The sequence below is a fragment of the Lethenteron reissneri genome, chromosome 25, assembly GCF_015708825.2.
Source record: "Lethenteron reissneri isolate LAM-NWPU_2019-01 chromosome 25, ASM1570882v1, whole genome shotgun sequence".
In the NCBI taxonomy this organism is placed as follows: domain Eukaryota; kingdom Metazoa; phylum Chordata; class Hyperoartia; order Petromyzontiformes; family Petromyzontidae; genus Lethenteron; species Lethenteron reissneri.
Window position 1 is genome coordinate 17,142,267 of NC_083803.1, and position 23,618 is coordinate 17,165,884.

The 23,618-nt window shown below is 48.2% G+C and overlaps 1 protein-coding gene across 3 annotated transcripts in view; it reads left to right on the forward strand.

The window, feature by feature from the left end:
• The window catches only part of LOC133347356 (mitogen-activated protein kinase kinase kinase kinase 5-like), a 55,626-nt gene that overhangs the window by 9,975 nt on the left and 22,033 nt on the right, over positions 1-23,618 (forward strand). For all 3 annotated transcript variants that reach the window (XM_061559566.1, XM_061559567.1, XM_061559568.1), the window contains exons 2-14: positions 3,170-3,227; positions 3,600-3,690; positions 5,362-5,426; positions 6,712-6,767; positions 9,506-9,553; positions 11,413-11,455; positions 12,300-12,372; positions 15,289-15,420; positions 15,715-15,777; positions 17,884-17,965; positions 18,883-18,996; positions 21,615-21,690; positions 22,264-22,322. In XM_061559566.1, the coding sequence (XP_061415550.1) occupies positions 3,170-3,227; positions 3,600-3,690; positions 5,362-5,426; positions 6,712-6,767; positions 9,506-9,553; positions 11,413-11,455; positions 12,300-12,372; positions 15,289-15,420; positions 15,715-15,777; positions 17,884-17,965; positions 18,883-18,996; positions 21,615-21,690; positions 22,264-22,322 (960 nt within the window). The remainder of the gene's footprint in view (positions 1-3,169; positions 3,228-3,599; positions 3,691-5,361; positions 5,427-6,711; positions 6,768-9,505; positions 9,554-11,412; positions 11,456-12,299; positions 12,373-15,288; positions 15,421-15,714; positions 15,778-17,883; positions 17,966-18,882; positions 18,997-21,614; positions 21,691-22,263; positions 22,323-23,618) is intronic.

Below are 23,618 nucleotides of genomic sequence, written 5' to 3' on the forward strand. Positions count from 1 at the left end.
ATGCATTTGCTGGGACGCACGCAGACCCCGTGTTTATAATCTGTCAAGTGTTCTCTATGCAACACTCGCTCCTGTGATCTCTTCAGCTCAGGGGGAGGGGAGCGGGTGGAGAAACATGCTTAGGTTTGGTCAGCTTTCTCCTTTATCCTCTTACTGTGTTCTGTAACAGCTTGAAGTTGCGCTTTCATGACCACAAAATGAGCTTCCCAAAAGCTTCCTGCGCTCGTGACATTTGTGATATCCCTCACAGACCGCTCTTTCATTCGCGATATCTATGCCGCTTTGGTGCTAAAAAACTCAGCCCTTTCCCCTACAATAGTGGCTTCCAAATTATTGCCGGACTGCACTGAACAACTTGTGCTTAAAACTCGTTTCTGCTTCTTGCAGCGATGGTTCCGCTGCTTGTATTGTCGTTGAATGGATGATGCTCGTGTGAACTATTTGTTTGACTGTGGATGCGAGCTACCAGGTGACATGCTGATACTTGTTTAAAAGCACCTTACTAGAGTAGCACTGTATTTGTGTGCCTCCAAGTCTTCACATTGATTAATGGTATGGAAATAATCATGGCCTTTATCCAGGAAAGCTTCATTGAGTCTCAAGACACGTATTTATCCGATGCCTGCTTTGGATATTTGCATAATATCTCATTAAGTATATATCACAGTGATCTATTGATCTAAAAAAACCTATTTGCTATGTTTTTATTTAAATGTTTTGACTTACAGGCAAAAATTGTATCGTTAAAATGGTGAAGGTACAATCATCTCGTATCTACTGTGTACGCAGTGTTACGTAACAATTTGTGGTGTCTCAATAATTATTCACAGCCTTTTTGTCAATCCACTGCTGGATGAAGGCCCCCCCCCCCACGCCACGTAGGCCATAGGGGCTATGTGACTGTGTGCATAGCCACGCCGGGCAGTGTGGGTTGGTGAAGGGGTGGTTGAGGACCAGCTGGGAATACATTCGCCACTGATGTTAGCCATGGCAGGGAATCAAACTCGGATGTCTGTGTTTGTTGTGCAACGTGCAATACACTGTACTACTGCTGCACCCCCTTTCACCATGAGGTGCGGGCAAATTGTTTGGTGCTCCCACGATGAGGGCCACACTCTGGTAAAGTAATTGTCTCTTTGGATCTTTGTTGTTTCTGGCATTAGCCGCATCTCGTAATGACCCCCCCGCCCCGCCCTGAGAAGTGCTGTGGAACTCAAAATTAATGTTTTATTTACATTTTGTCTTGCCGATGTTATTCATTCCTTTCGTGATTTAAGAAAATTCCCCTCTGGTCACTTTTTGTTCCAGGCTAAACTTCCTTAGCCTTCTTTGTATTTTTCACCACAAACCTTGTCCTGAAAATCCGAGAAATATTTTATTTTCCCGCTTGCTGAGCTCGCACTCGATTCGCGATGGTGGCTCGGTACGGACGTGGGGGAAAAAAAGTTTGAATTGAAAATATGCTCCTGTATTCGCTCGGACCCTATCATGGTAGAGTTATGGCCAGGGGTTCAGATAGGGACTACAACGATGCCTTAACTGAAAGTCTCTGAATACAGTATCTCATGATGACTGATGTCAATTTAAATCAAGTTCTTTGAGGGTTAGAAAGCTAACATTTTGTATAATCATGGCACAGTTGATTGCTATTATATCTGGAAAATGCAAAGCCATTAATTACAAATGTGGGTACCCCAGAATTAAAGGACAGCATATTGTGTATGCTGGGTTCGACGCCTTGTCCTGTGAAGGTTTGTATTTGTAAGTTTTGATGGGTACTGAACCCCAAATGTTAAAATCCTAGTTTTTTTCAGAACTCAATATTTTGGGTACTTTTTGAATAGTGTGACACTGACGTAGATAATAATGGATCATTAAATATTGAAACTTTCGTTTTGTTGTTTTTTTATGGAGCCTGCTTGTGGGGCCACGTATGAGCGTCCACCCTCTCCCAGTCTCTGTGTGCGGAATAGCAATTGGGATGGCGGAGGCTGTGCGCTGCTTGGCAGTTGAAGGCGCCGGCGTGCGCTGTAGCGGCGGCACTTGGCAGAGGTTCGCCACCCCAGCTCGTGGCCCCCGCTGCATCGTCGTCGTCCCCCACGGGAGACACGGAATCAGAAATATGCTTTTTTACACATTCGTGGTATTCGCTGCAGAATATTAATAACAAGTGGCTTTGCCTTTTTGGTATTTACCATAATTTATCGACGTGCACCACAATGAGAATTTTGAGCACAGTTTCACAACGTGTACAAGTTTCTTCATTGCGCCAAATAAAAAAGGTCAAACTGTTTCCCGGCTCGAACGGTGATGGGGGCGGTGTTCATTTGTGTTGGTGGCCCAGAGCCAGTGGTGGAAATTCTCTTGTGCTATTCGGGTGGGGACCGGGCAAATGATGTTGACTTCCCACGGTGGCATTCACCCGAGGGTGGATAAAAAGGCATTTCGTCCTAGTACGTCCAACACCGCGGTATTTTCTGAGAATATGTCCCTTGTCGAGAACGGTGGGCAAATGATTTCTGTCTGAATTCAAGTCCTGATTGGTTGACATACTGACGCTTGAGTAAAAAGCCACGTTATGATTACACTAATGATGACCCTCATCCTGCCGCTACTTGTGCTAGAACTCGGGGTTATTTCTCCAGACAGGTAGCTCTGATGCCGTCTCTGGAAAGCGTCACGAGCTGCCCGAGATAAACATCGCCCTGGGTGGGTGGTGCTCTTTCTCCCGGGGAAGAGCGCTGGTGACATTGGCAGTGGAGCAGAATTAGCTGGACTGCACGGTGGGCTTGAGTCAAGAGTCGTGTGTCCCTTTCCACGTTCTGTTTTGTCACCGGTGTACATCGTCGATAGTGTGGGGAGCAGCGGTGGGGAGCTCGTACTGAGCGCATGGAGCTATGATCCCGGTCGACCTGGGTTCGATTTTTGACCGTGCACGACATCGGCGGACTTAGATGTGGCACAGGCTTCCATTTGGTTGTCAAAATCTAAAGTGAGTACCCGATGCTTCGACATGCTTACGTATTGGCAATGCGGTAACAAAGGCTGACGGGTATGTGTGGTGCCTGCCAAACCTCCCCTCGTGTACCATACCGGCCTGAACTGGTGGGCCATCCTCAAAAGGCATGCAGGCTAAACGCTGGGTTCTTGTGCGTTTGTGTCACCGCAGGCCAGAAATGTCCAAACAGGAGAGCTGGTGGCCATCAAAATCATCAAACTGGAGCCCGGTGAGCATAGCATCCCAGTACACACAGTGAGGGTCACAGCGGGGCCTTCATCAGTGTTGGGGATGCGGTTTGCCTTGCTCGGTATTTTGAGTCACAAGCGGCATCGCAGGTTAACGGCTCGGCTTACAATTTAATCGGAGCCCGCACTACACGCAACACTACACAGCCTTTGATGAATAATTAACGTGAGACACTGGTTTTTTTTTCTTCCCAAGAGTTTCGAGCATGCGTTTCCCTCCTCGCCGTTAAACGATACCACAGTGGCCGTGGGTGTTCTGCACGTGTGGTGTGAGCGATGCTGTATCGGCGTTCCCGAGGCAATTATTCCCCCCGCCCCCACCATGTGTGCCCGGACGTCCCCGTGTGTCTCAGGAGATGATTTCTCGGTGATCCAGCAAGAGATTGTGATGATGAAGGAGTGCAAGCACGCCAACATCGTCGCCTACTACGGCAGCTACCTGCGGTGTGTGGCACTCAACTCCTTGCTCGCTCTCGCTCGCTCACTCGCTCAATGACACGCTTGCTCACCAATGCACTCACACACTCATTAACACATTCATCCACTCGCTCGCTCAGTTATTCATCTACGGACATGATCACCCACTTTCACGATGACTTGTCAATGTTTCACTCGCTCACGAACTTGCTCGAAATGTGAAAAGAAACCAATACGCTATTATATACGGCATGAACGCGTATAGCCCGACCCTTGCTGCTGTATTCTCGATGTTATAAGATGGAGACACAAACATACCGGAGGGTGAGGCGCAGCCCCAAACATGTGCTTTAAAATACAGGGCGGAAAAAGTGCGTCTCATAATCTGGAGAAATCTGTTATTGTCTAAAAGTAAGAGGACAAATAATTGCAACAACTTAAAATAAGGATACTCGATTGCAATTCTAATTGTACACGATAATTACTGTACACATTAAAGTCAGTAAACAGGCAAGAGCCAACATAATAATGGCCTGGGAACCAATGTAGGTCATGAAATCTTGCACTCACCTGTAATGCACTCACCTGTGAGAGTGCAAGCGTTCTTCACGTTCTCTAGCCACCGTGACCCCACGAGGCAGCTTGTACGCAGCGTGGCAGAGGCGCGACGTCCCAGCGATGCGCGTTAAATACGCGCGACGGGAAGCATAATTCATCCGCAGCCGCACTTTCACGCCGAGTTGGCGGCGTTATGCACGCGTGCGCGCACTCAACACGGCCGCCCTTGTGTGGGGGCGGCCGTGTTACGCTTCGCGTGTATCTGGCCGTCTCCGGTCCCTGTCAGGTGGGTGCGTGGGACGGGAATTCTGGAATTTCCCAGGAGACGAGGGAATTGTTCATGAGGAAAGGGGAAAGGAGGGAGGGCATTAAGATTGTAGATAGGAGAGGGGTGGACGTCGAGCAGGTCACTAGTTAAGTATTTACGTGGGGTGGTAAGTGAGGTAGGAGGATGCGATCGCATAAATGGAGAGAAGATTCCGGGCATTGTGATGGAGAGATGCCAGTCGAACTGAAAGGGAGGTTATTTAGAGCAGTGGTAGGAGCGGTGCGGTGACGCGCTGCAGAGGCATGGGCATACGGGAAGACTAATGAAAGATACTTAACAGGACAGAGACGAGAATGCCGAGGTGCATGTTGGGAATGTATCTTTGGGAAACGACGTGGAATGAAGACCTTAGAGGCTTAGCAGATGTTTATAATATTTTCAAAAAGGTAAGGAAGATGGTTTCGGAATGTCACTCTGCTGGGTAGAGATACCAAAAGCCCTGCATTTGCAGTGATTTATTTGAGCTTACATACAATATGACATCATTTACATTCATGGATTAAGTTTTTGCATTCATGTAATGACCCAAAAATGAGAATTCTTGTTGCCTAAATCGCTTACAAAATGTACCAATAGTGGCTCCTTGTGCAGTGGCCGTGGTGAGGGATCCCCATTGTGAGTGGGGGATGCTTCACGCTCGGGCCAAACCGCCCCAAGGCAGCATCTGGCATGCGGGCGACGACACGGGACGGGGACTCGGGAATAACCTGTGGCCAGATGAAGCGGTGTGTGGGTGGTTCGTGTGACTTATCCCGGCAGACAGGAGCTCGCATGCACGTGTTCACTTTGTGTGCGTGTGTCTGTGCCTGCAGGCATGACAAGCTTTGGATTTGCATGGAGCACTGCGGAGGAGGGTCCCTCCAGGATATTTATCACGGTAAGGAAGATGGAGAGAGAGAGAGTGAGAGAGAGAGCGATGCGGCACTGTGCGCTCTCAGCTGCGTCTTCGCCGGCCGCTCATACCCCTGCGGTGTCGCGTTTGCGACGGTGAACAAATCTGTACGCTACGCTAATTACAGTGGCGCAGGGAGGAACACGGCATGCTGGATAGTCCCTGCAAACACTCAGCACGCCCTCTCCACCGCCCTGTCGTTTGAGGAATTATCATCATTCAAGGTCATCCACACCTACGATTAAAATGGTTGACTACGTGCAGCGCGAAAGAAGTTCAACACACATACATACGTACATCCTCAATGTAAATGTATGCACGCAATTTGAAAATAATGTACAAACATCAGTAATGATCTTTCTATTTAGACACATGATATGCTGTAAGTTAAAATTGTTCGGTAGAATAGTTTCGAATTGATTCAAGTCAATAAATAGATCAATTATATGCCTTGCGATTAGTTGATGGTTAATTGTGTAATGTTGTGAAATTCATTTGCATGTACTCAGCCATATGGACCTGTCAAACGATAAAAGTCCAAAGCAACACTAGCTATGTGTATTTTATTTTATATTTTACCATAATAACATGTAATTCACAACTCCAAGGGACATATAAGTAAGTCACTGGTTACCTGTACATTTTACAGACATGAAATATGAAAGTTTACATTGTTAAATTACTCTTGCCATGTTTCTAAACAGCTGATGTGGGTGAGGTTCCTGAGCCCAGGGGTCAGTTGCAAAAACACCTTGAAGCCTTTTTCCTGTAGCTTTCATTGCTTTAAATAACAAATGGTACATTCGACTTGAAATAATATGCAACCCGAAAATACAAATCGATAAACACACACAGCTGGGCTGTCTCACACAAGTTTGAAGCTTTGTCAATTAAACAATAATGTTAGCCGCGGTCAAGTCATTATTCTAATGATCGCACTGCACCGTTGTTCTATCAATATGTATGGAGTAACATCCCAGTAACATCATCGGAGTGCAATAAGGGAGTGTATAACCCTGACGTTGAAGCATTTTATTGCTTATTGATGCAGTTGCAAAGTGGTATCAGACACCCAGGGACACACAGCCTAGGTCAGTATCTACGATATAGGAGATTATTTATTTGGGTCACGGCTTCCTTTAAGCCGTTTTATGTAACCGGCTGCAGTACCTCACTGGAGTCGGCCCGGTGCCGAGGCATGTGGCATGAGCCCCCTAAGTCGCGCGTCGTGGACGTCCTCTGACGGTGTTTTGTACCGCGTCTGTCGCAGTGACGGGGCCCCTGACGGAGCGGCAGATCGCGTACGTGACCCGGGAGACGCTCCAGGTGGGTGCCGCGTGATGGTCAGCCATGGATGCGGGGAGGGCCGCGCCAGTGGCGTGGCGAGGTTGGCATGAGCCCCAATGCAAGCGATGAACAAGGACTTGTCCCATTGTCCTCCCGCTCTTTGTCCGTCGGGCCGATGGGCGCCACGGTGACTAGGAGATGTTAACTTCCTTGCCTGGTATACAGGAGGTCGTGGGTTCGATCCTGACCCTGACGCCTGTATATTTGAACTTTGCATATCTCTCTCCCCGTGGTCACATGGATTTTTATCTGGGTCCTCCGGTTTTTCCCACCACATTTAGAAACTTGCGTTTAGAGTATTTGGCTGCTCTAAATTTCCACGTGATAAGCCAATTCGTTGATCAGGTGGATTCTGAAAAAATGCGATCATAGCTCAGTGGGCCTTACCTGGTAAAATAAAAATATCTTAGTTTTTAGATGGCGATGCCACCGGATCGCAGGGCCCACGTTCTCGTTCATCGTGACCACGCAATCCACTGAACAGAACCTCGAAGCCTCCTCGTCACAACGCAGACGATGGGATTGAGATGTAGTCGCAATATGTGATCAATGAATAACTCATTGAATTGTAAATTTAAACTCCGAGTGGATTATTGGTGCTGACGGGAGAGAAATACGTTTTTACATTTTACATTTTCTCTGTAGTGACATGACAAAAAGCCCATTCTGTAGTTGTATGTTATTCTTTGTGCAATTCATCGACTAGGCTGGATTAAAATAAAAGCAGACACACGTAGAAATGTAATTTTTCAAACAAATTAATCTTAAATATGAACGTAGAAAAACAAGGTGGTCATGCAGAAAAATGCCCTGAAACATAGCATGAAGTAAAGAACACAATATTCTTTATATATTTAGGGCTCCTTCAGCAGAGTTCGGCACCAGGATATGCGGCCAACTCCGTGATGAGTAGGCGTGTAACGAGTCATTGAGTAAACTCAACTCTTACGCTAACGATGCATGCCTCCATCCGTGCATGTAAAACATCTATTATTTAAGACTCGTGCAAGTCATGTGCATTTTATATCGATGTATTTGTGTTAGCTCAGAGCGTGAGCAAGACGGAAGAAGCCATGCAGCTAATATAAACTCGACAGTGCAAGTGACAAAATAAGAATTAATAATGAAATAAACATGATTCTCGATTCAAATCATTGCTCCAAATTATGACAATGCATTGAATCCCATCGACGGGGAGTGCATCTGATATATGCCTCTTAATGGGCACGCACAAGCAGACCTTACAATACGTTTGTATTGATGCATACGTGGTATGAGGGATACCCAAAGTACACCCACACATGAAGGAACGACAATAATGTAATTCAATATTAGCATAGGTCAGCAACTTAGTCTCTGTATTGCACCTGCGACATATATAATGTAACGACGTTGACCGTGGTTATGTAGCTCGTGACCTCCGAAGGTGAGGGTCTCTCCGCTGTCTGCATTCGTTCGAGGCCGTGCGGTGGCGGGCGGCATTGGGGGGTGAGGGATGGCAGTGTGGTGAGGCTGGGTGGCGGTGGTGGGGGTGGTGCATAGGCAGGAGGTCTTGCTGGCGCTCAGCGGCGATGGGGGTAGCGTGCTCGCCGAGTCGTGTAATTCGGATGGCGGACGCCCACGTGGGAGACGAGCGTGCACGCAGGCACGCGCACGCTCGTGGGCCAGACGTCTCACGCGCTCACAGTCAAGTTAGTTTACATGCCGTGATGCCGCTGCTACCGCCTGCGTGCGTGCGTGCCACGTGCGTGCATGCTCCTCCCCGAGGTTGCCGGATGGATCAGGGAGCTAATACCGGGTCTGAGTGCTGAGCCGCTACCTCCACCGAGATATTGGGTTTGACCCCCGTGGTTTGGCTGGGTTGACGATGTTGGCCAAATCACCAACAGCTACACATAAACAAACGGATTAGAAAATGTGGTTCTCAGTTCACAAAATAATATACAAAAAATTATTAACATGTGCCAAAACAACTTTGTAGGGCGCATGATAGGCGTGCTATTGTGGGTCTAATATGCCGATTGAATCACATTTATCATCATCGCATGTAATTTTACATAAAATTACTACAACAATAATATAAATCTAAATGTACAAACTTAATCAATCTACTGGCTGATGAAAGCCACCCGACACCATGTCAACCATGGGGGGGGGGGGGTTGTTTGACTAGACTTCGCCATGCCGGTCATTGAGGGTTGGTGAAGGGTGAACCCCGGAATTGATTTAAATATCACTCGCCACTGATGTTAGCCGTGGCCAGGAACGACACCCCGGGCCCCTGGGATCGCAGCGCAGCTCCCGTGGCATTGTTTTGTAGCCGCGGGCATCGTGCCACGTGTGGCAGCGTGAGCTACAGCCGTCGCCGCACACTCCGCCTAAAGGCACAGCCTCGACCTGCTTCAGGGGCCGTGCGCATTAACACAGGTGGCCATTTATCATTTCATACACCACGGCATTTCTTTTGGTTCATGTTTTGTTTTGTTGTTATTGGCGATGAAGATAAACAAGCTGTTGAAATAATAAGTTGTTGATTTTCCCCGAAGGCTTCAGTCTTCTTTTTGTGTATGTAAATCTGAGTGTATCAGACACCAAAAACAAACTATGAAATGCGGCAAAAGCGGCCTCGCGGCGTTTCACGATGCACGTCCACGACCCGGTCGCTGAAGGTTAGCATCGTTACAAATGTCGACTCTCGTGTGACGGTTTTCTTGCAGGGCTTGGCCTACTTGCACAGCGAGGGGAAGATGCACAGAGATATCAAGGTGAGATCTTCTAAATCTCTCAACCCCACGCCCTTCTTACGTGGATGTACGGATCGGGGGGATGGTATGGGGATGGTATGGTGCTGTCGATATGGTGCTGCGGAAAGGGGATGTTAATGCTATTATGTCGTGGCAATTAAACGGATGCCTTCGGCATTCATTCATCATTGGCTCGCCTCATGACAACTCTGTTATGACAATTGGGCAGTGTACTCAAACATACTGCTGCCGATCAAAGTGGAATTTGGAGCTCTCAAGGCGAGATCGTGTACGTGATGATGGACGTGCCATAACCACGTATGGGAGAAAGGGGACGGACACCATTGAGGTTAGGATTATGGGTTTGAGAGCAACATTATTTGTAAATGTTTATCCCACGGGGTTGTGACCCACAGCTTGAGGACTGCTGCTGTAAGTGACCCTGCGGGCGGCGCTGTGTCGCAGCGCTCAACTCGCGTGCGGTCGGAAGGTCACGAGTTCAAATCCCCGTTGAGGATTAACTCAGTTTATCGCCATCCTTCCTTTTCGGTTGATGAAACAAGCACCTCCTTGTTGTAAGTTAGTGGTGGCTCTCCGATGGAGAGACCGGCCCCTGCTATAGGAATATGGAATCTTCGGTCTGGCTCAGCATTCCACCAAATGTTGACAAACGCTGCCCAATGCTCGTGTGGAGCCGGCTGTTGCGTGGGTTGTATCGGTTCTTCTCGTGGTGTTGACGTGTAGAGGCAATTGTAAATCGTTGCACAAAGTGCTTTGTGTCGTTCCCGTGTGGCACCGACACCGCACTGTGCGCGGGACATTGCATCTGCCCCACTAGTGCTGCCAGCGCATGTCAGCTGCGCGGACGGAGGGATTTCCTCAGTCCATGAATTAACTTCAGATTGCCCAGCCCGCATTTGTACACCCGTTCGCCAGCATCGCTTGGACCCAGCGTGCGCAATTCGTATGATGGAAAGGTTTCGATGTATTTTGCCAGCCTTAAGGCTTCAAAGGGTTTTGAGTATTTTACGTAATCCACTAAAGACGTGCACGCCTATGTGGCTTCATGGAAACTCCCACAGGTGATGGAATTCACGTGTACTAATGGTAACACTAGTCCCTTGTCAAATAAAGGTTTTAACGAATCTCAGTACATGACGTCGCCGTTGCCATGCATGAATCAATAGAGGCTGCTGGGTTTATGCGAGTCAACGATACATGTAACACAATATTAATGACGTCTCTTTGTCGAGCCAATCCCATGTTGGTCATCGGGGATTGTTTGACCTTACTTTACCATGACGGTAGTTCTGGGTTTGCGAAGGGGTGGGCGCAGGACCGGCACAAGTTGCCACCGATGTTAGCCGTGGCCGAAAATTTAATTCAGGTCACCGGGTTTGCAGCGCAGCGCGTGCAGCACCAGTGCATCTCCACCCCACCAGTGCAGCGCATACAAATAGCAAGGGATAATAGGTTGTTACGGCACCATCCGCACCTATGTTGTCAGTGTAGGAATCCGTTTATGAATGCATTGTTACAGACTTATTTGTATTTTTGTCTGGGATGAGAAACCCAGAGGAATCCCACCTGTGCTTATAAGGAGATAACGCTCAACAATATGCTTAACCTACTTTCTGCACAGTGACAATTATACCCCGTGACCTCTGAACGTCCTTCAGCAACTAAAGTTAGTGATCGAAGGAAGCCCACTCTCAAAGATCTGCACGAATATGTCAGACGCCTACTTGCCGCACTGCCTCCTGCAGGGCACTTTGTAACCCTACAGGCCGGGGGTGTGGCGATGCTACGCCCAGACAACGACGAGATGTGACGCGACGCCTCCCTCTCCACCCCCCACCCACTCCCGCATTTCCCTGCAGGGGGCGAACATTCTGCTCACGGACGACGGAGACGTGAAGCTGGGTACGGGCACACACGCTGGCGCCAAATGCAATGTCTGGGGCTGCGTGGGCTGCGGCATGGAGGCACTGACTGCAACGGGGGATAAAAAAAAATCAACAACGCCAACAACGCTTTACCGCTCACGCCTTCGTGAGCAGAACCTGTTCAGCGAACACGGCGGCTGGGCGTGCCGTGAGCGAGCACCGCTCTTGGCTAAAAGACAACAACGTTGTGGAGAAACCCAAAACGTTAATTAACACGCCGCGTTGCCGATGAGACTCGCGGAAGTCGAAAGCCAGCTCGGAGCATGCCCGCTGAAACTAATGCACCGGGGAGACATAGGCCCAGAACTGATTTCACCTGGTGAAACATAGCCTTGTTGGTGTGCTTATAGCTTCATAGAGCATGACGGAGCGCCATCTCGACTGACGTCGTCTTCCAGTACAATTCCCCGATAGCGTGATGCTCTGATGACTGATATATATGCCTATCCATTGTGTGATTTTGATATGGGGAACACCCTGCATTAGACTATTATAAATGGGTGAGTGAATAAGCAGTGATAAGTCCAATAAGCGTAATTGTTGTGTAGAAAGTCATTGTTATTCTTGCAATTTTGACTCCAGTATTAAGTACATATCGTATGCTTTCCAACGACTCCTCGTTCAGATAAATTATTGTAGGAACTCTCGGTTTTAAGGCTTCTTATTGAGCCGAGGTTTTGATGGTAAAGTTATTCTCATCCAGCACTGGAGGTTGATTTGTTTATGGGCGCTCGTTTTCTGGTTGCGTTTCTTGTCGCCGGGGCTTGCTCCTTGCTGCTTTAATGCCCTCGCCTGTGTGTGCCGTGCTTGCGGATCTCCAGCCGACTTTGGGGTCTCCGCTCAGATAACGGCTACGATCGCCAAAAGGAAGTCCTTCATCGGCACCCCTTACTGGTAAATGATGCATTCCTACACGCACGTCGCGAGTAGCTCGAAACCGTCCATCGATTACGTCGACGGATCGACGACTCGATTCGCAATCGGCCACTTTGCAGTCGATTGCTCGGGCTCCTTGAAAATCGGCCACCACAAAAAAGTGGCGAGTGGTGGAAATTACTCATTCCTGCGGTGGGAACCAGTCTTGATTCGTCAGACAACAACTGTTAATTTTGCACAAAGTGGTGCTAATTTTATCAAGTCCGGAGGCGTTGATGGGCCGAGTCTTCCTCCTGACTGGGAATCAAATTCACAACCAATTACGCTGAGAGATTACGAGAAGTATTCCGTTTGCCTTCAGGCGGTTCCGCAGATGTTACAGGGAGTGGTTTGCAGGCTTTCCTGGGATTTCTAGTTTGCAAGAGTATCACTTTTGTTTTCAAAGGATAATGCAGCCTTTCTTCAGGGTGAGTTTAAAATGACCATTTTGCAGAGTCAGTAGTGAGCATCAATGGATTTTTTGGTGCCTTCAATATGAATTTGTAATTTTTCCCGTGGGCTACCAATAGAGATCAGCGTCCACCACCTATGCTCATTCGAAAAGAGAGTCGCAGTCAGACGCAGCTTGTCCCATGTTAATTATCATCAGCCATTGTCTATCCACTGCTGGACTCCCCCTGCCACCACCATCAACTACGGTCCAGTGCGGCTACCTTCCATCCCACCCCTGCGCACGAACTGATCCCATCGCTCCATCTCCACGGCGGACATCCTCTGGGACACGTTTTCGTTTGCCACCTTTCCATCACCGCCCTCGCCCGTCGGCCTTCATCTCTCATCGCGATGCGTTCTGCCCACGCTCGTGTACTGTTAGTCCTTTGTCAGTGTGACATGTGTCCGATTTTTGTTTCTTTGAGCCGTGCGTTCCTGTGTTTGTTCCTTTGTCCCCTCGGCGTAAGTCCAAGTTTGCGTCTCTCCATGCCTCTTTGTGCACCTTTCAGTTCTTGTCACACACAATGAGAGTTCTCTTTCCTTTAGCCTGCCTCTGTCCGCCTGGCGGCTCAGCCCAAAAGGCAACGGTTGAAGGTCAGGGTCGCTGTGACCGCGTTCGGATGTTGTGGGGGACTCGGACGCTGCGGGGGACTCAGGGGGCAGCGTGGGAGCTTGCCGGACGACCGTCGCCCCCGGCGATGGATCCTGCGGGCGTACGCGCGCTACTCAACTGAGGGGCCCCAGATCGGCCCCGTCTGTTGCAAATGCTAAGCGGGGGGCTGCGACGGGGCCCGGGTGCTCGCGCCGTACGTGCGTCTGTCCTGGCCTGCGGCAGAGAAAGCGGACGTCGTTAATCATCATGCCGCCGCTCCCACCGTTACCACGGTGCCGTGGCTTCTGCGGTTTCCTCTTATTACAAAAACTCAATAAAGAATTGGTTTAACATCCCAAGCAGGACCCTGCAGGAAAGGAATCCTGAGACTCCTCGAGGATTTTCAGATTACAGAAAGATTCAAGTCAAAATATATTTGTGCTCAAATGCACGTTGAGTGGCACATTGCTGTTTGGCAGCCCCTGAGTCAGTCATGGAAATTCCACATGACTATGGTGGGGGGCAGTCTCTTCATGGAGGGCAACGTCTGTTGACATTAGCGATGTGTCACAGCATCGTGAGATGCAGTTGTGTTCAGACTGTCTTGTATATCGTAATTTATAAACATCATTACTAGTCAACAGGCAGATTAGTTAATTTTCCCAAAAGATAAAAAAGCAAAACAGTTTACGCCATCGTCAATGGCTGCGGCAAAAGACATGTGAATGCGGCTGCAGTGCTGGGGTTGCTCGGGGGCCTGTGAACGACACAGCGAGCGCCGGCGGGCCGATAGGCCGGTCGGCGGTTGACACCGCCAAACGGCACGATGAATAAGCGCTTATGAATAAGTAACGCATAACGCGTGCGTTTTGTCAGCGGACGTCGATGGTATTCGATCTGGCTTCGCGGGGCCTTGGTGCTTGGGGACGGAGGGCGCGTCGATGCGACGCAGGTGGGCGGCTCGCCTCGACGGGCGCGACGCGCCGCGCGCACCTCTCTCGTGTTGCGTGGACAGACAACGTGGCTGCTTCATGTGTCCCTATGGCGCTGATGAAGGCAGTTCGATAAATGTTGAGGTCTTAATATTTAGGCAGATAACGAGTCATTGGTGAAAATCAATTATTGCGCACACCACACACGTGCAAGAATCAATTATTAATGTTTTGTGTAAATTGTCTCCGCTATTTTTAGGCCAATGAAACATACAAGACAATAAATGAGAAAGACAATCCTCTGGGTTTCTCATCCCAGACAATTGCTGAAGCAGCAGCAATTTAATATCCATGTAAATATGTACACGTGTGTTTTTGTTCCCAGCTTATTGATTATTTCACCTGGTGATGAGGTTTGGCATGGTGTGGTGTTGTTGCGATGGTATGGTTTGATGTGGTGTGTTTATGTGGTGCCGTTGTGATGTGGTGGTTTGGAGTGGTGGGGTGTTGTGGTGTGATTAAGGTGGGATGGTATTGTAATATGATGATGGCTTTGGGAGGCCCTCATCGAGCAGTGAATTGGTCATGGCTGATGATTATAGTGTAATGTGGTAGTTAGGCATGGTGCATTGTCGTTATGGTGTTTTAGATTGGTATGGTGTGCAGTGTTACGGTTGTGGTGGCTTGCAGTGGTTTGGTGTTGTTGGAGTATAGTTGTGCTGTGGTATTTTGATGTGAGGCATGGTACATTACTGCTATGATGTTTTGCCATGGTATGGTGTTGTTGTGGCACGACGTTTGCGCGACGCCTTGTTGCGGTGGCGTGATGCGACGCGGTGTGACAGCGGTGCCGCAGTGTTGGCGCGATGTTCCGTGGTCTGACTCGATGTGGCATCTGTGTGGCGCGGTGCGCGCCAGGATGGCTCCGGAGGTGGCGGCGGTGGAGAGGAAGGGCGGCTACAACCACCAGTGCGACGTGTGGGCCGTGGGCATCACCGCCATCGAGCTGGCTGAGCTGCAGCCGCCCATGTTCGACCTGCACCCCATGAGGTGCCCCCACCACTGCCGCCGCTCACACGAGTGCAGTGCCAGCCTTTAAAGGGAAGGCGCATGACCGCTCTTATTTGACAAAATCTTTCTGCAAAAGGTGTTGTGAAATAGTTTTAGTTAACGGTACGTCGAATAACACGTTTTTCGAATTAAGTTTGGTGTTGGGTATATACACCCCGCTCCACCGTATGCTGTGCCACCTTAATAGGTGCTTGCTGATGACATTTTACCCTACAAATCTATGAGACTGGAAATTAGATGTTTGTTCTTGTGTGCATGTGTACATTTTTCCAGGGCTCTCTTCTTGATGTCTAAGAGTGGCTTCCAGCCGCCCAAACTCAGGGACAAGCAGAAGTGGTACGTGCTGGGATTGCTGTGCCGTCTGGAATTTTTTTACTTTCATTAATATTATTTGTTCGTATTCAAATTGGTTTGAAAAGTTTGTCATGAGGCGGGTGTGGGCCGGAGTTTGTCGACAATGTTTTACTACTGGTCCCAGTGTATCTGGGAGAACAATTGTCACTTTACTCTGCATGCAGCACACCTCCATCTGTTGTATTATCCGTTAATTTCTATTATGCAACAAAAAAAAAGTTTTTCATCGTCACGACGATCACGCGATGACACTGCAAGCTCCTGGAGAGGCGGCACACATCGTCATCACTCCGCAAATAAACATCCGCGACAGCACGGGCTCTCACGTGGTGACATCAGCGGTCGTTGTCTTGAAACTAGCAGTGGATAGAGAATGAATGATCACGATAGTGATGAATGTATACTGTATGTAATATACGTAAAACTGGCTCAGAGTCCTGAAGTCAGTTTTATCAAGGGAGACCCAGGTTTTAATAAGTTCACCAAAATGGCAAACTACTTCATCGTGTAAACATCGCAATGGCGAACACACCATTTGTGAAAACAAGTCATATCACAATAATAAATAATAATAAATACATTAAGGCATTGTTAAACGTTTAGTATTAAGTGACATATATATAACTGGGAAGTAGCGATGCAGCTTTTGTGGTGAGTCTTTGTCGTAAGTGCAGTGCCGCTGCCTCTTCGTCACGGTTTCTGGAGGGCGGCTGCTAAAATTAGAACTTGGATCGTCCAGGCTGCCAAATGACAGCGCTGAGGGCCTCGTTTCGCTTGGGCTCGAGCATGGCTGGGATTTTTGTGGAGATGGGTCAGAGAGTCCGACCGTTGCCTCTGGTGCAGCATCTCAGAAGCTCCAATGTTCCCGTCGTCGACCGCTAAACCTCTTTACCGACGGCGTAACCCTTCGGCCAAACAGTAAAGACGTTAACAACCATTAACACCCTTTACTGGACAACTTTGATTGACCAATAAATACCTTTCACAGGGACATTCGTTTATCTCTGTAGCCTAGCTTGAGAAAGAGTTTACAGTGTAGTGAGTCAAGACGTTGCGAGTCAAGACGTTGAGCTCAAGAAACAGTGTCATTTTGACTTAAAGCTTTCGTGATTGCAGGAATTCATATTCTTTGGGTCTTTCGGTAAAGTCACGTAGATAGGTTCAAATACAATCATTTGAACCTATCTATGTGACTTTACCGAAAGACCCAAAGAATAGTCAGTGTAATGCCAATGTAATGTGAGCATATATAAAGTGGCACACGAAGCTTTCTAAACAATTAAACTGTACATTAATAATGTATAATATTTATATATTCATTACATTCTTGAATTAATATGAACTTATACGATTGTATAGGTACAACATGCAATATGCAAACCCTACGTAAATTTGTTGTTCACAATTTCGAACTGAGCTCGAAAGGCATCTGAGATGCCGGTGCTCATTCTGGTGAGAGGCAGAACCTCGTGCCTCTCGGCGCAAAGGACAAAGCGAGATGTCGTTTCACCGTGACTCGTGCCGCGTTTCCACCTCCATTGAAAATCAGACCTGAGCCTGCCCACGCTGTCCCACGAACGTCTCACGAACGTCCCACTCACAGCTTGGCGCAGCTCATCATCTCTCCCTTCCCTCCACGGCCAAAGAGATGCGAGATTTAACTTATGCTTGGGTTAGATTACGCTATCCTAAGCAGACATTTGTATTTGTAATTTTCTCCCAGTGTTTTTTTTTTACAACACCACAGCCCTTGAAAGTTGACCTAAGCGAGAGACGCCGTTGACCGTGCCTCTGCCTTCTGCGCTGACCCAGTGACATCGTGAATGTTTCCGAGGGCAATCCACTGAAAGCTTGGAGCTCCCTTTCGGAATGCGAGCCGGTTGGTTCCATATACGAGCCACGCAGTCTGCTTACAGCTCCCTTGGCGGGTTGCTGTGGAAAATCTGGGCCAAGCCAACTTTCCCAGTTCACAAAGCAAGCCAGCTCACTTTGTGGCAGTTGTGGGAACGCGGCATCTTGGTAGTTAACCACTCCTTCTTGATTAACCTCGCCTTGTCGTTTGTGCTCGATCTGTTCTACCTCCCTCAGGTCGCCCGTCTTCCACAACTTCATCAAGATGGCGCTAACCAAGAACCCCAAGAAGAGGCCCACGGCGGAGAAGATGCTGACGGTAAGATCGGCGCGCCGAGGCACCGCAGCGAACGCCCGTGCCGTTATGGCAAACGCCGGTGTGTTTTTTGCGTGCTGGGTCCATGCTACAGAGGGCCGCATGGGCAGGCAGATCGCAGGGTACCGTGGTAACTAATAGTTAATGCTACATGTCGTTCAAGAAGAGTGTTTTTTATGTTCAGTATGTACTGCCTCATTTGCATATGCAATATCTAAATGCATTATGCGTTTGGTTTGCATAAATAATTCGTACCCAGAGCGTGATTCGATGCGTGTATTTTGAGTGCAAGAATCAATTTAAGTCACGATTGTATGCATGGTTACACGCCTCGTATTCAGGGTGAATGTTGATATACAGGGCACGGTCTGCTGTGCCACACCTCCAATTATCACGGTTGGCTACGTACGGTGCGAAAGAACTTCCATCATAAATACATACAGGTGGATATGCATGTATGTATACAGTATTGACAGTGAATGCTTGTGTGGTGGCCGGGTCGCACAGAGGTCAGGGTGATGAGCCGCCTGTGATTAAACTCGCTTCTCGAGTGTAGTGAGCAGACGGTCTCTGCTTGGTCACCAGTGACGGCACTAAAATCCCATCTGATTGCATCTGGTTATTTTCGCCAAATTTCAAAAATATCAGTTTGACTTCTCACGCTTTGCATATCACTCTGCGTAACGGGGCGGGGAAGAAAGTGCCGCCCCCTACTGCGTGGACCCAAACTCAGTTGAAGCTATATCTGTGATATCTGCCTCTGTGAGATTTCTTAATTAAGTTTTCGTCTCGCGACATGACGCCGAGAGCACAAGCGAGAATAAAACTGGGGGGAAAAATTCCACACGTTCACAGAGTGAAAACGCGTAAATGAACCGAGCTCCTTGTGGTGTGCGCGGTGCGGGTAACGCGCGCGGCAGCACTCGTACGTCCAGCAGCCACTGAGCCGGGCACAGGCGTTGGAGTTGCTGGAGCGCGTGAGCGACCCCGAGCCGCCCACTGCGGCCCCCGACCCCGACCTCGATGACGATGAGGTCAGCACGCACGCACACTCAAACGCGCACGCGCGCACGTATTTATACACGCACAGACATGCACATGTGTGCGACTGCGTACGCAAGCACGCAGTGACTCCCAGCGATGGCCTCGTCTAGCTGGCACAGATGCGCAAGCGCATGGACTTGGCATTTCAAATATCAACGAAAAAGCCAGGTTTTTAACCCTTACGTACATTTTGCAAAAAGTATTTAAAAAAACAACAACCCGTATTTGACAGTCTATATGGGAGAGACTTATGAGGACTGTGTACTTTGTACATTTTTCCTTGCCGGAGAGGAATTCACCAAAGATGGCGTGCGAAGGGCTCCGCTCTGCAGGCCGGACTGGGCACGTGGCCGTGTTTTCCATGGGCCCTCGCCAGCAATAAGAGCGAGCGAGAATAATATTTTATCCCCGAGCCCATTTTCAGGTAACGCCCACAAACTCTTGATTCGTTCATGGCGCAGTCGGTGCCACGAGAAACCCAACGCCAGCGGTGGTCACCGCAGCCTCGCTGTGAATCAACACGTGTGGCACCGGTCATCTTCTCAACGATTCATTGAATGTGTGTCCCGACAACTGTGAGCCCCAAAGTCTCAAAGATATAACCAGTGGATAGGTGTGACCTTATGAATAATAAAAGACATTTAAGTCGGTGGTCTCAACCAGTGGGCCCACCCCCACCAACCACGCCGAAGGCTGCGGCCTGGTTAACGTGCAGGAGAAACGTGTGCGGGGAGTACGTTGAGTACGTTGTTGCCACGTTACGGAGACAAACCACCCGCACCTCTCTTCCACCGGAAAATCGAGACTCGCCAGGTTGCTCGTTTGCTGCAGAAGGAGGCACTATCAATTCACGAGCCACTTTCAAAGAATTACACCGGACTCCTGAGGGTCTGAACACCGTTGGCTTATTGCGTCGCTGGCTAATCCCTTTGAGCCGTGTGTAATGCTGATGACCACGCAGCTACTTTCTCCTGAACAAAGCGCAGCAGCCTTGTCACCAATGGATAAGGCTACGATTTTTGCACCAGAGGTCATGGCGGTCACGGAAATTGTGTCAAGTGATATCTTGGAAACGGCTGTAAAAATACGTCAGATTAGGCACTTCTTTTATTTTCTTTTCAAAAATGACGTACGTCGTGGGCTCAAAATAGAAATATGCATCAGGCGATCTCTCTCTGAACCAGGCACCAAGAAGAGGCACCCCACAGTTTGTAATATTTAAATATTTAAAATCAGTTATATCCAAATCGATTTAAAAGGCAATAAAGAAAGAAAATTACTTAAAGCACCCACTTGGTTTAATTATTGTTTAAACTTTTTAATGTTTTTTTACAGTATTTTTTTTATGAAAAACAAATATTTGAGCTAACAATTTTTTTTACTACATTTTTAGGTGGGTCACACTGCCAGCTCTACGAATGAAAAAGTAATAATTCGAGTTGGAATGCCCCACGAGCCGCACCTCTCTAGCAGGGCACAAGGGCGAGGGCAGCGATCTCAGAAGTAGTTCTGTGATATCACTTTCCACGGACCGTTCTCTGACAGCGAGGAATGCGCCGCTGCGTGAGAATCCTGCATGGACATACTGTTCCTTGGTCTCGTAACAGAATGCCGAGGGCCACAATTTCTCATGACATTTCGAAATAGGACAAAATTAGCCATTACTGAAAAAAATTTAAAAAGGAAATCAGTTTTGCCGGTGATACTGGCCCGCTATGAAAAACAATGCACACTGTGCTAATACCACCACCACCAGCGTATCTTGAAGCCAGCGGAAGGTAATAAATAGCGAGAAAAAACATAATATTGACACTCGGCGCAGAAGAGTAGTTATAAATTAAACGCAGGTGAAATAATTTTTCAACTTGCACGCATAACAGTTGATAACAAATGTGGATGGCTTAAATTTTGAGTGCCGCCCTCCATTGCAGTTTTTGAGCTCATGCCACTTCGAGGGCGTCGCCATGTACAAATGCTATGTGACGTTGTCATCGCGAGTACGGTGCCCGAATCAAAAAGTTGGCACGTGAATTAAAGCACGTGCTCTTGCCTTTTTCCTGCACGTGTGCATCCGTGTGCATGTAGATGTGTTTGTGCGCGTGCGTGTCTTTGCGCGCATTTGTGCGCTCGTGTGTGTGTGTGCGTGTCTTTGAGTGGTAGCGCAGTGCCAAGCGTGCTGCGCTTTGAACCTGGTGATCCAAGTTCGATTCCCGCTAATAGACCAAAATCGGTGATGAATATCTGAAACAGTCCTGTGGCTTCCCTCGGTTGACTCAGCCTTTTATGAGTTCCTGGTGTGGTGTGTAAACATCAGCTGTAGGGGGTGGCTGAGTGTGGGGCTGGCCACCCACCATCTCATGTGCCTTGCCGGCCTTCGTCGGTGGTCTCTAAAAGCACTTGCTTCAACAGTCTGTTAAAGGCTATACGGAAGATCTTTGTCTTTGTGTGAGCTTGAATGTGTTTGTGTGTGCATATCGGAGAGTGTATGTGCATGTGTGTTTGCGTGTGAGTGAATGCGTTGGGTGTGTGTTTGCGTGTGAGTGAATGCGTTGGGTGTGTATTTGCGTGTGAGTGAATGCGTTGGGTGTGTGTTTGCTTTGTCTGACAGTTGCAGTTCTCAGTGCCACACAGGATCCGCTCGATGAACCGGCAGAGGACCGAGAGGACACTGTCAGAGATAAATTGTGAGCCCCGCACAGCACAAAACGGGCGAGCAGGCCATTGCTGATGCAGTCGCTTTTGTCCTTATTGCTATTTTCCTTCCTTTTGTGACTTTGGGGACCCAGGTCACGATTTCAAATGAGACTCATCCTGGCCCCGTTGAGGTCTCACCAGGTTAAACAAAGTACACTAGACACTTGTAAGATGCGCCTGTAACCCAACGACTTGGTTGATCATACAAGAATAGGAATAACTTCTGTATAAGACTCCTACATACCAGTGCAGTGAAGTGATTCCAGTAGGTCAACTGAACTGAAAGTAGGTTGATTCATAACAGCTCTTTTGGATGATGCCATGTAATGATCTGGCCTAATTTGTGTCTTATAACCCTCCACCACTCAATGCAGCCAATACAATTAAATTGTCACAGGTTCAAACGTTTAACAAGCCAAAAATTATTGCTCCAGCTCACTGGTAAGTTTAAAAAGTATTCTCACAAACAAATGTATCAACCATTGACTACGTCTCGGCTGATTCACCGAACCACCTTAACTTCACTCTGTTGACAACATTCCCTCACCATCTCTCGCGCGCAGTCGACCGGGTGAAGTTCAACCTCCCACTGCGCAAGGAGACAGAGCCCAACCACGACACGGTAAGTTTGTTTCCCTTCCCCCGCAACTCCAATTGGCGTGATTAGCTCCGTACTCTGGTGCGAAAGAAGTTAAAGATGCACACATACGTACATACAAGCCCACGAGCGTTCGGTTCGTCCTCACTCTCCGCGTGGCACGACGTGTGCTCGGTGGAGTCCGAACATCCCCACCGCGACCGACTTGGGCCGCTCTACGAGCGAAGAGAGTCGGAGCCGCTAGACGTGGTGATGATGGTGGTGTGTGCGTTGGAGAACGGCAGCGGTGGCCCGGCAGGCGCGAGTGGCGAGGGGACGCTGACGGTGACACCTCGCGACCAGCTCTCCCTCGATAGGAAGGCTTTGGTCTCCGTGGCCCTTCACAATACAAACAAATCAACCACCTATGTTACGGGCATTCCACCGTATTCGGGCTGTCTGTGAAGAATGTCCCTTCCGTGACATTCTGAAGCCTCCTTTTTAAATTATTTGCAATATTCACAATTACCATGGCAACAGAGGCGGATCCATTGCCGGATTAAGTTAGTGCGGGTCCTGTAGCAAATGTTATAAAGGGGCCCTAAATTAAACAAAACACAAATATTAAAACACAAATTATTTACTTGCATAGTAAAGTAAGTGTATTTTTTCATTTGCTATATAGCCAGATAATACGACAAATTTATAACCTTAAACATCCAGTAGTTCATAAAAGTTGAAGGCGGTATAGTGCTCTAGTAATAGAGCAAGTGCAGAATCACTGAACCGGAATTGATAGCTTGAAAGCATTTAGCGCGGGGCCCTTGAAAGTGCGGGGCCCGTAGCATATGTAGATATTTTTGCTACTATCATAATCCGACACTGGGTGGACCTAGATACTTACCAGGGGCAGGGGGCGGTCACAATGCTTCAAGCTATTTAAACAGCGCCCTACGTTATAAATAAAAAAACAATTGAATTTGAACTAGCAATTACAAGTAAAATAGCTCATAGTCTCAAGGTGTATCTCAAGAACTCTGTGTACTTACATTCAGTAAGCAGTTAATTTCTTCATAAATGTATATGTCAATATTAATGCCCTTTACTCAGAAGAAACTGGTCATGAATAAAAACACATCTGAAAGAAATACGAAGACAAAGGCCACGTTGTCACAGAAGGGCTTTTACGTCATAAGACTGTAATAGAATCAGAATCTTTATTTAGATTGGAGGAATCTGATGAGATACAGATGTCCAGCAGGGCGTGGGGTCAGCAGATGTGTGCTCCTTTATTAAGAGTGTCCCTACACTGATCATTAAGGATCGATTCTCTCTTTATTG